General features: G+C 34.0%; 1 protein-coding gene across 1 annotated transcript; it reads left to right on the top strand.

The window, feature by feature from the left end:
- The first annotated feature begins 424 nt into the window (after positions 1–424).
- Positions 425–16708, top strand: LOC126976831 (Golgi phosphoprotein 3 homolog sauron). The gene is made up of 5 exons (XM_050825456.1): positions 425–725; positions 803–950; positions 2486–2584; positions 5343–5518; positions 11710–16708. The coding sequence occupies exons 1-5, from the start codon at positions 540–542 to the stop codon at positions 11956–11958; spliced, it is 858 nt and encodes a 285-aa protein (XP_050681413.1). The 5' UTR covers positions 425–539; the 3' UTR covers positions 11959–16708.
- The last annotated feature ends 1126 nt before the right edge of the window (positions 16709–17834 follow it).

The raw sequence follows: 17834 nt of genomic DNA, 5'->3' as shown, positions 1-17834 counted from the left end.
CAGACGTTGTTCTGTTCATAATAAAAAAAACTCTTGCGGATGGAATTTCGTAAAATCCTTCTTAGCTGACCTCTACTTGGTGAAAAGAATATTCCTACAAAATTTCAAGTCTTTAGCTCTAATGGTTCCAGAGATATCGTGATGAGTGACTATATACGTGGAAATCGAAATGAAGCGCAACTGCGATTATAATATTTAATATTTGACATGAAATCACATATTACGGCAATGTAGTGCTTACGCACGTGCGCCAAGCGATTTTCAGCGAAAGGCAAAATAAATATTAAATGTGGACTGACGATTGACTGACTCATGCCAAAACTGCATTCGTAGCATGCCACGAGCAATGTTACAGAATATACTAAGATTATTTAATCTGTGCTCGTGAGTCGTGACATTTTATTCTGAATTCGTATTTCGTTACCTGTGATAGGAATTGTGGAACGTCAACAATTATAAGTTTACTATCTAATAACTCAAAATTTATTTAGTCTAAAATTTCAAGATAGTTTCAATTTTTCTGAGCCTTAAATGTAAAAATGAATCGCACCGAAGGTCTGGTGCAACGAAGAAATGTTGTAAAAGAAAATTCCGATGGTTCTCTAAAGGAGAACCATGATGTGGACGATAAGAAAAGTGATAAAAATTATGATGACGGAGATTCGAAAGAAACACGGCTCACATTGATGGAAGAAGTTTTACTCTTAGGCCTAAAGGATAAAGAGGTTGTTGTTTATGTTGTCTTCATAAAAAAAAACTGTTTATTTACCCGACACAAATTGAGCACTTATGATTGTTTCAGGGATATACTTCGTTTTGGAATGATTGTATTTCCAGTGGGTTAAGGGGTTGTATTTTAATTGAACTCGGCTTAAGAGGTCGTGTTGAATTGGAACGAGCTGGTATGAGACGAAAAGGATTGCTGTCAAGAAAAGTTATTGTTAAAAATGGTATGCTGATTTCAAAATATGTATTTAGTATATGCATGTTTTAATTTAATTGTTATCTTTGCTGTTATAGTTTTATGAGGTTAGGCTGTGTGTTGGCACACAATACAGGATGTTTTACATATCTGTGGGCCAAATATGCATTACTGCTGTTACTGTACCAACAGTATTTTGATAACAATAGAATGGTTATTAATAACTCATGAAACTAGTTAAAATTTGCTAGCTAGAGCTTGTTTTAATTATTAGTTCTTCCATATTTATCCATTACATAAATTATCGGACCTGCAGATAAAGCAAGTTACTTGTTTTAGTGAGTGTGTCAACAAGTGAACAATATGTCAATTTCATCTAACAACTTTACTTGTGAATGTTTCTGGCAAATAAAAAACTTTGACTATGATGAAAATATGTTTTTTTATAGTGTTTTTAACATAAGAAATATGAGTTCAATACTAAATTGTAAAAAAAACTTGAGATTTATTTATATTTTCAAAACTAAAATCATAGTTTTTTTTATCTGTATGTTACATGTTCAAAATCGCTTATCATCATTTTGTGAAGTCACTATATTAGAAAACTATTAGGACTAAATGCATATTTGACTTTTCTCTATTTATTAAATTGAGATGGCACGATAATGGCGGCTCCCTTTTTGGCACCACTATTTATCATTTTAGAGTATATTATTAAATGTTGAAGAATAGCCTATTGATAAGTTCCAAAGACAAAAATGTTTTTCTAATTTTCTTCATTGTTTAAATTAATTTATTATTGTTAAGCCTATAATAATAATAAATCCAATTATATCAATTTAATTTACAAATGTCAGTGAAATGTGGATATTGTAAATATCATTATTTGTCAATCTACTCCATGCTAAAAGTATGAATTTGTTTGATAGCACATCATGATTAAAACGGCCCAAACTTCGTTGGTTGCTTAAATCTTAATATATATAAATTACGTGATACATTGTTTGTCCGCGATAGACTCCTTTAGGATCCTATTCCTATCACTTAGTAAGCTAAGGAACGGATTTTAATAGGGATTACTTCATGGAGTGCAGTTTGGTCCAACTTGAGAGATAGGATAGTTTTTATTTCGATTTGGGACCCATAATTATTTTTATTTTCAATATTTGTTTTGTATGGACATATTTTCTATGAGAGAATTTAGTGACAAACGGTTTGACAGTTCCGCTGTGAAAGAATTTCATTAAAACAACAGGGAGCATTTTTTACAAAATAATTCTTGATGTTTTGAATTATTAATGGCAAATTCCTATAAAACAGTATTTTTTTATTATCTACAGAATGTCTGTCGGGGCAGCTAGTTTATTATAATTACTACTAACCTTAACTCTTGCAATATCAAAGCTTCACCACTTATAGGTTCAGTAGCTTCTAGACTCGTCGAGGCTGGGCCTGTTTCAATACCTTTTTTCAACTAAGTACATGTAGAATTGGTACAGCTATTTTAACACAAAAACAATGGTGGATTAAATATTTAAATTTTTAGTTGGATTTTTGTTCTAGAAACTCCAACAGGTGATGTTTTACTTGATGAAGCTCTGAAACACATGAAAGAAACAGATCCACCGGAGACAGTACAAAGCTGGATAGAGTACCTCAGTGGTAAGTTTTACTATCACATTTAGATTTAGCCATGCATTCTTCAACTCAAGTTTCTATTCCCAATAAATTGTTGCAAAAGACATACATAACTTCTACCACAATTATGTATATCAATAATGTCAAACTAAACATCAACATTTAACACTTATCTTATCTTATTTAATTTAACTTCTGAGTATTTCATAAACCCTCTTACCAAACTGATTTCGAGCATCTTATTTTCACTTTTGTATCTATTTTTGCTATTTTATTATACAGGCACAAAAGCATTCAAGTGCAGGGTTATAATCAATAATTGTTTATAAGGAAGTAATAAGTTGATAGATAAGATAACAAATAAGGTGTTAGACAAAAATTTTTTTATGGAAGATAAATTAAAACAGTAGAACAATAACTTAAAGACAAGTTTTCACTTATTATAAATTTTTTTTTTTGTCTTTGTCACATAATATCCAATACAGGATTATGATTACTTGTATCTTATATATCATAATATTGAAATCAATCACACCATCCAATATAATTGAATGAAAAGTGGAAATCCTATACAATTCTCCTCGCACAACACACCACAAAGTAGGATATCATCCCCAACATCTGGATGTGTGGCATCCTCCACAGTGCGGTTTTTAAGGTGGTTTGTTTCATGTACTACAAAGCTGTGGAATGAGCTTCCTGGTGTTTCCAGGACAATATGATATTGGTACCTTAAAAAAGAGCGAGTACACCTTACTTAAAGGCCGGCAACACTCCTGTAATTCCTCTGGTGTTGCATTAGATATGGGTGGCGGTGATAACTTAACACCAGGTGACCCATATGCTTGTTTGTCCTCCTTTTCCATAAAAAAATTTCCCCACTAAATGAATAATTAACCGAAACTCCTTAGTTATCTGTTTTACATGCTGATCCACTATAACTATTATACCTAATGGTGCTCTACCAAAAAAGGGCTAATTTTAACTTCAGGCTTTCCTCTTCCAATCAGTGATACTTAACTGAGCCATTATTTTAATATTGATGAACTACTTGCCTTAGACAATGCAGTAGTCCACATTACATTGCCATCCCAATTGGTTGGTGTTTAATGGACTTAACTCATATTGTATTAGAATTTAGAAATATTATTTATTATGTAATTAGAAAATATCTTAAGTGGCATCATTGTATGTGCAGACTTTATTTATGGAATGTACACTACTTTAAACATGCATATTGATTTAACTCCCCGAGTGAATATCCATTAGTGACTCTGCCTAGTCTCTATATTATATGGCACAGTAATTACGGGTGGTATTAGTATGAGTGTCTGTCTGCACTGTTAAAATAAAAACCTTATATTTTAGAGTGATTGGTGTAAGAGAAATATGCAATAAATAAAAGTGACATTATGTATTGAAAGATTTATAATTAACATATATATTTCATCAATCTTGTATAATATTCTGGTTTTATTATGTTTCATCATGTAATAAAAGTGGGTTAATAAAGTGATTAAAGATGTATTTTATCAGATGAGTGCACTTTTATTTTTATTTGAATAATTATGGTTTTATAATTAAAATGTCAAATTTCACTTGCATCATGTTGATGTCTGATATAACACAATGATTGCCATGCACAGCCACTTTGTAGCCTCACCTGCGACCTGCTGTATTCCCCCACCATTATGACTTTTGACTGTCAAGTCTAGGGCAAAATGCTATCTCAAAGGCAGACAAAGCATATCTTATTTCCACAAATTGCCGGTCTTTTTACTTCACATCTGGTTAGCCCCTTGCCTATTTCAACCATCAAATAAATAATTATAATAACGTTTTATTTTCTGAGATTATCAAATTATAGTAATCTAATAACTAAAGATAAGGTCCAAATGTTTTGTACAAAACGAGACTGCAACTCCAGTCTCATGCCAGGTTTTGGCGAGTCAACATGTCCTGAGGAAGTCCGCCAAGTAACACCTACTTCAATAAATTTCCTAAAGATAAGGTGTTCTCTTTCCTAAGGAATCCTAGAACCCGAGATATCCTCCTCTATTTCAGTCTGTTTCTCTCTCTCGCCTGTTACCTCAAATCAGTTTTTTCCAGCGACAGCCACAATATTGTCTTCCCATCGTCTTTTGCGGACCTTTACACTTTTTGCTAAATGGTCCGTGCCACTTTGATGCCCAAATTGTCCACCTATTATCTGTATAATGTGGCCAGCCCATTTCCATTTCAGCACCAAGACATGTTGAAGACTATCCAAAATTTGTAGCAGACTGAATAGTTCAAGTTTTTATTTTATAAGTTTTTCTTATCTTAAGGATATTATATTGTAGATAGATATGATTATTATTTATATTTTAAATCTGAATTACTTTGAGCATATCAATACTGGGAGATGTAGTAATTACCAGTGGGAGGCTCCTTTGCACAGGATGCCGGCTAGATTATGGGTACCACAACGGCGCCTATTTCTGCCGTGAAGCAGTAATGTGTAAGCATTACTGTGTTTCGGTCTGAAGGGCGCCATAGCTAGTGAAATTACTGGGCAAATGAGACTTAACATCTTATGTCTCAAGGTGATGAGCGCAGTTGTAGTACTGCTCAGAATTTTTGGGGTTTTTCAAGAATCCTGAGCGGCACTGCATTGTAATGAGCAGGGCGCATCAATTTCCATCAGCTAACCGCAGCAGGAGCTCGTCTCGTCCCGTATTTTCATTATAAAAAAATGTAAATGTTGATTAAAATTGAGATGAAATGCATTCAATGCTTGTAGGTGAAACTTGGAACCCGATGAAACTGAAATATCAGTTGAAAAATGTGAGAGAGAGGCTTGCGAAAAACCTTGTTGAAAAGGGAGTGCTAACTACAGAGAAACAGAATTTCCTATTGTTTGATATGACTACACATCCGCTAACAGACAATGTAATTAAATGTCGATTAGTTAAAAAGGTATGTAAAATAATTATTGTTAGTAAGTATTTTTAAGTATATGATATCATTAGACTCTCATTAATGATAAATCTTGAAAACTTTGGTACAATAATTTTAAAATCAGCATTAACTGTAATTGTGATTGTCAAATGAGATTATTGATTACACAATTTATGATAAAATGATGTTAAAAAAAGGCTTTTGATTGGTTTATAGAAGGAATAAATTGCATTAATTTTTTTTTTATAAAATTGCATCTTTTGCAATTCATTTTGATGTTATATTTTAAAGTTAAATGGTAAAGTGTCAATAGATTCTATATATTCTAATAATGACAAATTTTTGGGTAATTTTCGTTTTATTGAAAATAATTAAACACAGGATCCTCAAAAATATGATGCTTTATTCCCTTTTATTTGCAATTTGTTTATTATTATCATATATTTACTTTTACTCTTTATTTTAATTTCAAAAAAAAAACAGTGCAAACTTCGTATTGACACTTTACGATCAATAATATGATTTTTAATGGGGTCCACTAGATGGGAGGTGATTACCTCTTATCATAAGTTATAATTATCACAGCATTAAATCCTCAGATTCAAAAAAGCTGAAACATGGAATCCCCACTCCATGGCCCTTATATTTTCTTCATATATTTTAAAAGTCCTAATTAACCAACTGTATAACTTCACTTCGATACCTCAGACCCAGAGTGTAACATTAGCTAAAGGGTTCTCAAACAAAAACAACAACTCAAATTGTATGAAAGCAAAATATTCAAGGCTTAAGAATTATTTGAAGTACAAACTAAACTGCATTCACTGATTGACTTGTTTCTTTGTGATAAAGGTGTGTTATTGTTTATGGAACAATTTCTCATACTTATTTCAAGCTGAATTTCATACTTGAGCTCAGATTCCAGCGGCCGAATTCCACCACCGGACATTACGTTCAAAGTACCATCCGCTTCACGTAGACGTCTGGCATTTCACAACCGCGCGTTTTTTAGAAATTTCTGGCGTCGCACAGCCACTTTGTGGAATCAATTACCCGCTGCGGTCTTCCCGAACAGATACGACTTAGGGACCTTCAAGAAAAAAACATACCAACTCCCCACCTTAAAGGCCGGCAACGCATTTCTTAACACACCTGTTGTTGCGCATCTCCATGGGCGGTTGGCTCACCTCTCCCCTTTATCTTATATAAAAAAAAAATTACACTTTGGAACTGTGGTATTAACATAAATAAATGATGACATTACCATAATGTATCATGATCAGTAGAGATCACTTTATAAAATGATCTCAATATTCTTCCTTGTCAGCTACAGAGCTGCATTTATAATCTAAAATATTTAATTTATTCAAGAATAACAAATTTGGATAATACAGACAGCTGGTGTTGGGTATTTCACTCACTGTACAGTAATAAAAGTCTCTTAATATATATAAATCCAGTCGCCTGATGTTTGTTTCCAGTGAACTCCTAAACTAATGAACGAATTTTAATACTTCATGGAGTGCATCTTAGTCCATATTGAGAGATAGGATAGTTTTTATTTAAATTTGGGACTCATAATTATTTTTATTTCCAATATTTGTTTTTGTATTTCCGATGAAATAATTTATTGATGCACGGTTTGACAGTTATGCTGTGAAACAATTTCATTTTACAATAGTATATTTTACGAAATAATTCTTGATGTTATGAAATATTATAGACAAATTAATAAAATAATACTATTTTATATATTACTAGTGGACCCAACAGACGTTGTCCTGTACACATGTCTAAAATCAGTCCAGCCGTTAGGAGGAGTTCACTAACATACACATGAGCAGGAGAATTATATTATATGGACGGAATTGAGAATCTAAACCAATCTCAAATTCACTGAAACAAACAAAAAAATCATCAAAATCGGTCCAGCCGTTTAGGAGGTAGTTTAATTGTGAATCTAAACCATTCACGAATCCACCTGAAGACACACACCTATCTCAAATTCACTGGAACACACAAAAATATCATCAAAATAGGTCCAGCCGTTTAGGAGGTAGTTCAATTGTGAATCAAAACCATCCTCGAATCCCCTTGAACTCACACAAAAAATTTCATCTAAATCGGTCAAGCCGTCTAGGAGGAGTTCAGTGACATACACACGCACACAAGAAATATATATATATATATATAAAGATGTACACAACAATGTCTGTCGGGTCAGCTAGTATATAATTATGTATGCTCCGTCTATTTATATAATAGACTATGGTGTAAATAGTAACATTTTTGAACCAAAAAGTGATGATGCCTTTTATTATAGTGATACGTTAAGGAGTTATATTATAGGATAAGTTAACGCAAGTTGAATTAGCGCGCATAGCAACAAGTATCTTATATTAGTAGTACGATACACTACTTGTACGATAGTGAAAACAACTATTCAAAATATTATGAACCCACCGACCTTTACCTAAATTCAACTCACCTTTGGCCTTTCATTGCCGTCGACCGTGCAATATTTCGTAGCATTTGTTTATTCATAGGTCTAATCTAAAAGGTATTAAGGCGAAGAGTAAGCAGAAAACCCGCAAACATAGTGTTTTTAGACAAGTTTTGTGGTGAAAGTATAGCATTTCGAGCTATGAAAACTACTTAATGCTGTTACACATATCCTTAAGTCTTATTTGTAGGTTGCTAATGCTTGCTGTTGGTCATAGATAACACTGCCGAGCCTTTTTGAACTACCACATTTCTTTAAAGTTAAACAAGTTTTTTGGCATGGCGTGACGCATTTTTTTGGTACTTCTCTCAGAAAAGTTATTCTTATAGCTTGTACTTTTTTGTGTAGGTTCATTTATTCAGATTAGTAGTGAATAACGAGGAATCTAAGCACATAAACTGTTTTCCACGCAAGAATTTTGAAAATATTGGCTTTGTTACATAGATGGCGGGCTGGCAGCTGTGAACTCATATCGCTCAAGGTCGCTGGCATTTAGTGTCGCCTTAAATGAAATGTAGAGAAAGTTTCATAGGAAAGTGATAGTTTTAATATGCTCATTAAATTAATTCAGTTATGTTAATCGTGTGTCCAAACTGCACTACATAAAGTCCAAGCCATATCTACCTATGTGTGGTGCTTTTGAAGAGTCACAATTTCTTTCACTTATCCGCCACCGCAGATATATGTTACAAAAGAGCTATTTAAAAATGTAAATATATAAATGGTACCTATATATAAGAAGTGCTGACCCGCCAAACGTTGTTTTCCCATATAAATGGCCGGCGCCTATTTCTGTCGTGAAGCAGTAATGTGTAAACATTACTGTATTTCGGTCTGAAGGGCGCCGTATCTAGTGAAATTACTGGGCAAATATAAATAAATGTCTCAAGGTGACGAGTGGAATTGTAGTGCCGCTCAGAATTGTTGGGTTTTTTAAGAATCCTGAGCGCACTGCATTGTAATGAGCAAGGCGTATCAATTACCATCAGCTGAACGTCCTGCTCGTCTCGTCCCTTATTTTTATTAAAAAATGTAAAATTGAGTACACCGCGCCCTCTCATGAATCGTATGAATTGTCATATGTAAAGAAATGTCATTGTCTGAATTATATTTGTTGCGAATATACCTATAGTTATTTCTATGGCAAAATAATGTAGGTTCCGAATTAGAAATCACCATACATACTACCATTATACCATTATATCCAAAACTCGGAACAACATGTTATGGTATATTTTAGTATTATTCAGATCGGTTCAGTAGTTTTCGCAGTATAACCGAAGAAATAAGCGGCTCTCCATTTAATCTTAATATACTGGATGTCCCAAAGTTATGGGACATGAAGGGAAAGTACCTTAAATATCGAAGATAGGCTATTTTACTGAAAGAAGACTTTATGTTACTTTTAAAAGTAAGTAATTCTGCATTCAAAGATTTTCTAAAAATTACTTGCCTCGTCTGGGAATCGAACCGACTTAAATGTAAAACAAAACACCCCTACTTTTATGATGCCAATCACTAATAACTCTTCTTAAGTAACATAGTATTTTAAAAGAAAGGAACAACGTAAAATGAATGTTTTCCTACTTGGATTGGTACGAATGGACCGATTAGATGGCCGGCCAGATCCTCGGACCTTATACCATTAGATTTCTTCTTTTGGGGATATGTAAAAGAAATGCTATACAAAAAGCGATACGAGAACGTGGGCGAGTTACAAACATAATTGTGCCATATCATATCGAGTATTCACCATAAAATGATAAGAAAATCAACAGGCAGCGGACTCATTAAAAGATTGGCGATTTGCGTAAGACAAGAGAGATCACATTTTGAGCATTTAATTAATTAATTTACAAAAAATATCCACTTAATTCTTTTAAAATACTATGTGACTCAAGAAGAGTTATTAGTTTTTTGCCATTCTTTCGATTGGCATCATAAAAGTAGGGGTGTTTTTTTTTACATTTAAGTCGGTTCGATTCCCAGACGAGGCAAGTAATTTTTAGAAAATCTTTGAATGCAGAATTACTAACTTTTAAAAATAACATAAAGTCTTCTTTCAGTAAAATAGCCTATCTTCGATATTTAAGGTACTTTCCCTTCATGTCCCATAACTTTGGGACACCCTGTATGTAAATTACGTGACACGTTGTTTGTCCGCGATGGACTCCTAAGCTAATGAACGGATTTTAATGGGGATTTCTTCATGGTGTGCAATTTGGTCCAACTTGAGAGATAGGATAGTTTTTATTTCGATTTATGACCCATAATTATTTTTATTTTGGACATATTTTCTGTGAGAGAATTTAGTGACGCTTGGTTTGACAGTTCTGCTGTAAAACAATTTCATTATAACAACAGGGAGCATTTTTTACGGAATAATTCTTGATGTTTTGAAATATTATTGGCAAATTCGAATAAAACAGTATATTTTTTATTATCTACAAAACAACGTCTGTCGGGTCAGCTAGTAGTATATATAAATAAGCTTGATAAATAAAAAGGGCGAGTCATAATAATAAAACTAATGAAAACTTGTAAAATTATCCAGTAAGACAGATTATTAATATGACTTACGTACCGAATAAATAACAGTTATTAACCGTTATTGTAAAATTAACATAAAAGTTACAATGGCTAAATAATTATGTACGTTTAATTGTAATTGTAAATTTCAATATCATATTTATTTTTGAGTCGAGTAGGTAGAGTCCTTAGTAGTTAAATTTAGTGAAAAATACGTGTGTTGCGTAATTTTGTAATTGAAATGATTTGTAAATCGATGTAAATGTAAATCTCTGAGTGGCAATGAGTTTCTTGCTACTTCTTCTCATTAGCTCAACCTTTTACGAAGTAGCAGTAGATTCAATAAGAAATTTTTTTTTTTTTGACATTCATAAGTGTCCGTTGCGTGACCTACGTGAATAAACTGATTTTGATTTGATTTGATTTTGATTTAAAAAGGTTTGTGCGGTGAACTATAGCACAAATAACTTTCTTATTGATATCACACCACAAAATATGAAGCAATTGTTCCAGGCTATTGAAAACATTATGTTGTAGGTACGGAATGCAATTGTTTAAAAGAAAGTGTGGCCTGATGTTTTACGCCCGTTCTTCTCAGCTCTGAGGTCTTTTCGAATGTTTGGTTGATATGAAAATTATATTTTGAATTTAAATATATTGATTTTCATTTACATTTTTTACCTTACTCGTTCGTGTAAGGCATTGAGAATTTTTGTCACTTTACATATATATGTAACTGAAATGATTTGTAAAAAGATGAAGCTTTAAATGTTGATTTAAAAGAGTGGCAATGAGTTTTTTGCCACTTCTTCTCAGTAAAACTCAACCCTTTCCGAAGTGTAAAAAAAAGTTATAAGTGTCATTCCCTTGACCTCCATGAATAATGTGACTTTTTTTATGAAAAAAAGGACAAACGAGCGTACGGATCACCTGGTGTTAAGTGATCACCGCCGCCCACATTTTCTTTCAACACCAGAGGAATCACAGAAGCGTTGCTGGCCTTTAAGGAAGGTGTACGCGCTTTTTTTTGAAGCCGGTAACACCGCACAAGGATACTCATTGCACAGCTTTGTAGTACGTGGAAGAATGCTTCTTGAAAATCGCACTCGTACCGCCACATTTCCAGATGGTGGGGATGATATCCTAATTTATAATTTTGATTTGATTTTACATGTAGGTTCAGGAAGCAGCTCTGCGCCGTTCAATAACAGACGTGGCGCACGCAGACAAGCGATCCTTGGCCCTTCTGATGCTGGCACACTCAGCTGATGTTCTGGAAAACGCATTCGCCCCCCTCTCTGATGAAGACTATGAGCTGGCCACTCGCCGTGTCCGATCATTACTCGACTTGGACTTCGAGGCAGAGGCACTTAGACCCGACGCCTGTGAGATTATGTGGGCCGTTTTCGCTGCGTTCACTAAATAGCGGTAAACTTATCCAACTAAAGGAATGATTTTAATTCAAAATTATTTCTCTTAGTGACAACGCATATATATAGACTATAAATTATGTGTTACAAACAAACTATCCACAAGATTTGTAGATTTATAATAATTAACTTGTACAGTGTCAGTTTCATAATGTTTCTGGATGTGTATATCTAGCAGTATTATCGATAGTATCAAATTCCAATCACACATTCATGTACATACACACGATATGGCGACAACTTTACTTGTCTTTTTCAAATACCGTTTGATAACGACTGCTGTATAGATTTCAAGCAAACAATCTTTCACTGATCAATCTGTATTTTCAACGGCGTTCTATACACGTGGACATAATATCATTCGTAGTCTCATAACGGAACGGCAAAATTGTGCTTAAAGACAATGTAAGCACACTTTTCTCCTTAGTCGTTTTTCAAGTGTCACTGTTCGAATCGGGTGCTAAATCCAACATAGACTCTAGACTGTGACATCTGTGAAAACGAGGAATAAAATTGAGGTTGACAGTATCCTATATTTTGAACAATGCACGCACACTAACACAAAGTGACATACAAATCGCGAGTGTAAGACGTAGCTTGTACACAGTAAAGTTATAAACCTGACCTGTTTTCAGTACTTTTCTAGAATGTGATATGGTGTTACATTACTCCTTATTGACCAAGAATATTTTGAACAACTGGAGTAAATGGGGTAATGTATAGATATAACAGTCGAACCTTATTATGTTGTAAGTTGTGCCATGGTCTATACTTCGACTTTGTTTTTACATACATACACTCACGCCTTGTTCCCGTCGAGGTAGGCAGAGACAATAGAATGCCATTTGCTTCTATCCTTACAAACCTCACGCGCTTCCTCTACATTCATTAGGGTAAAGATACCAAAGAGTGCGCAGTTTTGACAGATTTATTTTTAAAATAATCAACTTTTAAGTTCAGTCTTCAATTTTACTTATAATTAGGCTTTGGTTCTTTAGGAACACTTTTTTTTACTCTTATTATTAATCAACATCCATTAATATTTAATAATTAATTAAAACAAGGACGTGTCTCACGCGCACTCTTAAGGTACAATGACTTAAAGAGTGCGCATCCATGGCTCTTAGTACAAGTTAAGAGTACGCATGAGGGTAATGGAAGCTTTGTCCATGGTGGAACATCTACTTTAACCAAGGCAAACGTCACACTTAAAAACTCCGAATCTCGCACTCCGCACTCATCGTGCCACCAAGCCCCACACTGACTACATTGGATCCAGTCTTCATCTGGAGGTTCTACGTAGACTTCGGCACAAAGGGGGCATCGAACAACTTCTGTACCCTTACTTGTTTCCAGCAGTGTCGGTCTATTTGGTGTCGTAGATTTATTTTTATTTGATGTCTTCTTTGTCTTCTTGGCCTTTTCTTCTTTTTGTTCTTCTTCTATTTGATTTTTATAAGGAGAACTGGTAAGGATTTCTGATTTCTTACGTTTTATGTTTCTTTTTTTCTGAATGTTTGACTTTGGTAATGGTAAGATGTCTTCTGGTCTAAGAAAAGATGATTTGGATGGTGTTGGCTCGTCATTTTCTGGTGTCGTATTTATTACTTCCTGGTGATTATCACTTGATTCAAGGGTTTCGGTTCCTCCGAGTTGAGATAATGCTATAATCTGGAGCTGAAATATTAATATTGACGGGTATAGGTGACGAGACAACTTGGGTAACAGTTTCTGTAGTTGTAAGTGGCAATTCAACAGCTAGATTTGAAATTTTTAAGGGCTTCGCCTGTACTTGAAGTTTCTGCAGTTGGATTGGGACGGTCAGTGACATTTGCAGGAGCAAAATCTTCATCGGAAAAAATCGGATCGTTAAAAGGCCAGATGCCACAAGATTGGAATGATTTCTTAGCTCTTTCAATTGAACCAACCTTAAGGTATGCAGTGCCAAATAGTCGAGCAACTTGATATTGAGTTATAGCACGACCTGGATTTGAAACTTGCCAATTGTCACATGCAACTGCTTAAGCTTTTTTTAATGGTCCAAAAAATCCTGTTTCCAAACTCTGCATGCGATGGCTTGTGTGTGGTGCTAAGATCAAAAGAACAACTCCATGATCCATAGCTTATTCAATAGCCTGTAAACTTAAATGAGATGAATGATTATCTAAAATCAAAAGAGCAGGTTCATCTTTAGATGGCTTGACCATCTTAATGAAATGATTGAGCCAGATTATAAATAGATCTGAGTTCATATAACCAGAATCGGATACAAGCTATAGGGAGTCCTCTGGAGCCCCATCCATCAATTCGGGTTTTTGCCGCTTTCTAGGAAAAATTAATGCAGGTGGTACGAATATTCCAGTAGCACCCATACAGCAAACAGCCGTTACTGTTTGTCCGCGTTCAGCGGACACAACTTTTCTTACAATTTTCTTGCCTTTTTAACATAAACTTTAGGTACCTTGTTTGGCACTGTCTGGAGGCCAGTTTCATCCATGTTGAAAATTTGTCTGCCAACAAATTTGAAGGTTGTAAGTACTTGTTTTAAATTATCATAAAATCGTTGCACTTGTACACGATTGAATCCTGCAGCACGTGCCAAACTTGTTTTTTCAGTTTGACGGAGACTGAAGTTATTCCGCCTGGCAAAGTTTTCGACCCATTTCTTGCTAGCTTCCTTTTTATCATTATTATTTAATAATGATTAAGACCGTTTTTATTTGCTAAATCATATGCGACTCTTCCTAGCTCCTTCTTCGTCAGACCATAAAAACATGATCCAAGCGTCGGCAGTGCTCTGCACCCTTATGCAAATCTTGTAATACGTCTTCGAAATTGTTGATAAATAATATTAAAAGTACTCAAACCCTTTAAATTGCAATAATCAAACTAATAAATACCGCACCAACTTGAAAGCGTGCCTACTGATTCCAAGCGTCACTGCCAACTGACATTTAGCGCAGTGCTGCCAAGTGTTGAAATTTCGTACCATTTAAAAGCTGTGCGTACTCTTTGGTAGTGCGTACTCTTTGGTGTCTTTACCCTACTCTTTTCATAAATGCTCGCCGATTGCAGGTGCTTCGGACCTCTCCTTTTCCCAAAACGTCCGCGACCGACTTGCCTTATATATTTGATGCGTCATTATTTCTTCACTCTTTTGCTCCACGTGTCCAAACCATTTCAGCATTCCTTTTTCAGTCCTTGTCACTTTGTTTATATACGACGTTATTTGTCTATATGTATAGAACTTCATGATAATTTAGAAATTTTATATTATGTAATCTTTAAACTAAAATATCTAGTGGTAGGTGTTGATAATGATGTGGCAGTTTAGGTGGTGTTATAAAGAGTATCACCTATCAGTGTAGTAAAAGTGTATCATTGGGTATTGTAAGATTTTGTTATATTTTTTATATGATAAAGAAAACATCTGTTTACGTTGTACAACAATTTTTATGTTTAAATATTTGTGTTGGTATGTATCTGTTTTTATTACACTAAGTTATTTATAATCAATCATAATTAGAATCTATTATTGGATTTATAGTTAAATTGAAGGAAATTATATTTAAATGAAATATAAAAAATGTAATTTCAATTTGTCTGAGATTATTATAGTGACCATAATTAAAAAAAAGTGTGTGTGTACCTACTTATGTATACACCCAAGAAGTTATACTACTTTGGCCTAACGAAGCAAAAATAATTAAAATGATTTATTCCTCGTGCTATTATACGTTTTTAGAAAGAATAATTTTGCAAAAATCTTGCAATGACAATTAATTATTAAATAATGAATACGGCTGTATGGGATTGAACCCTTTGCCTGTCCTAATAATGGACGACGAGAAACCAAAAAAAAATAACGAATGACGCAAACGTCAGAAATTTTTAGGAACCAACTTCACCCTATTACTTTTGTGTTATAGTGATGCGCGCGCATCTTAAAATTTCACTCTCATAATTTTATCATTATGCGTCTAAAGAAGTATAACTTCAAAAAAAATACAAATGTTTTTAATTATAATAATATGCTACAAATATAAATATACATTTGAAATTATCTGGCGTCCGTTATCATTTCCTATTCAACACCTTCACTTATCAAACATTAAAAGCATTTTCTTGTACACTTTTACTATCAAACAACATAATATTCAATGTTTCATTTAAATCGCTCCCTTTGACTAAATTATATTAAATTTGTATATATTATAATATAACTTATAGATTTTATAGATTACACATAATATTATGATTAATGTACGAAAATTATGGTGTACTAGATATGCCATGTTTCTTGAATCGTAGGATATAATTTAAATGAAGTTAACATAAATGTTATAGATATTGTAATAATAATTGTGAATCTGTGCTATGTGTTGTGACACAATATATCAAAGTATATTAATTTGAAGTTTGAAAATACTGAGAACTAAGCACGCGTAAACAAGTAATATTAACGAGAAATTGAGTTTGAGAGAAATGTTTCAGTAATTATTAAAATTCATTTGTAATAAATAACCTTATCTTTTAACTAATTCATAATTACTTTAGTTTATGATAAATTATTATAGAAAACATTTGGTGAATTTAAATTAATATGTATAATATATGACGACGGATAAATCGATTCGGGCGGATTATAATTATGTAAAAATGAATTTTAATGTCTATTTCATAAAGCCTATTATAAATAAGCTGTATCAGTTTTTTTTTAGTAATAAAGCTATACTTCAGTACAAATGTTATTTATTATTTACCTAAGTCGCCATCGCTCCAAAAGGCTCGTGAACTCTCAAAAATCCGCTCGTGAATGTCAAAATCCCAGCAATCCAAATGTAGTGTTAAGAAAAAATGGAATTCCAAACGATTGAAACTCCATCGCGCCATGCCATCGCGCCGAGCCGTTTGTCCCTCTCGAGAATGCGAAAACCCGCGCGCCATTTGTCTTACCCATTCGAGTTGTTGGATAATACGCACGGTTGCACACTGCATCGTCATAGAGTATTATATTCTTTGCTGCATAATGTTGAGTAATCGGAAATTCGTAATTGAGTTTATCTCGAAATTGTTTGTGGCAAAATTTTCTTTTTGTGTTTTTTTTTTTGCTTTATATACAATCCAACCGCTATGGCAGTTGTATTAAACTCATCATCAGAATCTAAACTCATTTTTCAAAAGGGAAATTATTGGTACAAAAACACCGACTGCTAGTGTCTGTGTAAACGAATTGACACGGCGCGTTGGCGCGCCCGTGAGTGTGCTATAATTTTTACAACGATCCAAATGGCGTGCCCGTGAATAGGGGGCTTTATACTGTTACGTGTGGAGTGTAGTTTACCAATGGAAAGCTATAACGGCGCCTTTTTCTGCCGTGAAGCAGAAATGTGTAAGCATTACTGTGTTTCGGTCTGAAGGGCGCCGTAGCTAGTGAAATTACTGGGAAAATGGGACTTAACATCTTATGTCTTAAAGTGACGAAATTTTTGGGGGCTTTAAAGAATCCTGAGCGGCACTGCATTGTATCAATTACTACAATTGCAGGGCGTATCAATTACCATCAGCTGAACGTCCTGGCCGTCTCATCCCTTATTTTCATTAAAAAAAATAAAGACGTACAAATGATCTTAGTTCCAACTTATTACATAAGTGACATTGTACAAGTGTGTTGAAGGTATAAACCTTTTCTCGAACCAATTTTCATCCCCTTTCTCTTGTCGGAAGTCTGCTAAGATGGTACAAATCGCAAACAATTTAGCAGTGGATTAACTATAGTCGGTCCAAGTGAAAACGTTATAAGTACGACTGTAACCTGCAAAACTCATGCAATAATAATTAGGTACGTGTAACATAGGTTTACACTAAAGAG

The sequence above is a fragment of the Leptidea sinapis genome, chromosome 42, assembly GCF_905404315.1.
Source record: "Leptidea sinapis chromosome 42, ilLepSina1.1, whole genome shotgun sequence".
NCBI classification, from domain to species: domain Eukaryota; kingdom Metazoa; phylum Arthropoda; class Insecta; order Lepidoptera; family Pieridae; genus Leptidea; species Leptidea sinapis.
This window is presented reverse-complemented; position numbering and strand designations above follow the sequence as displayed.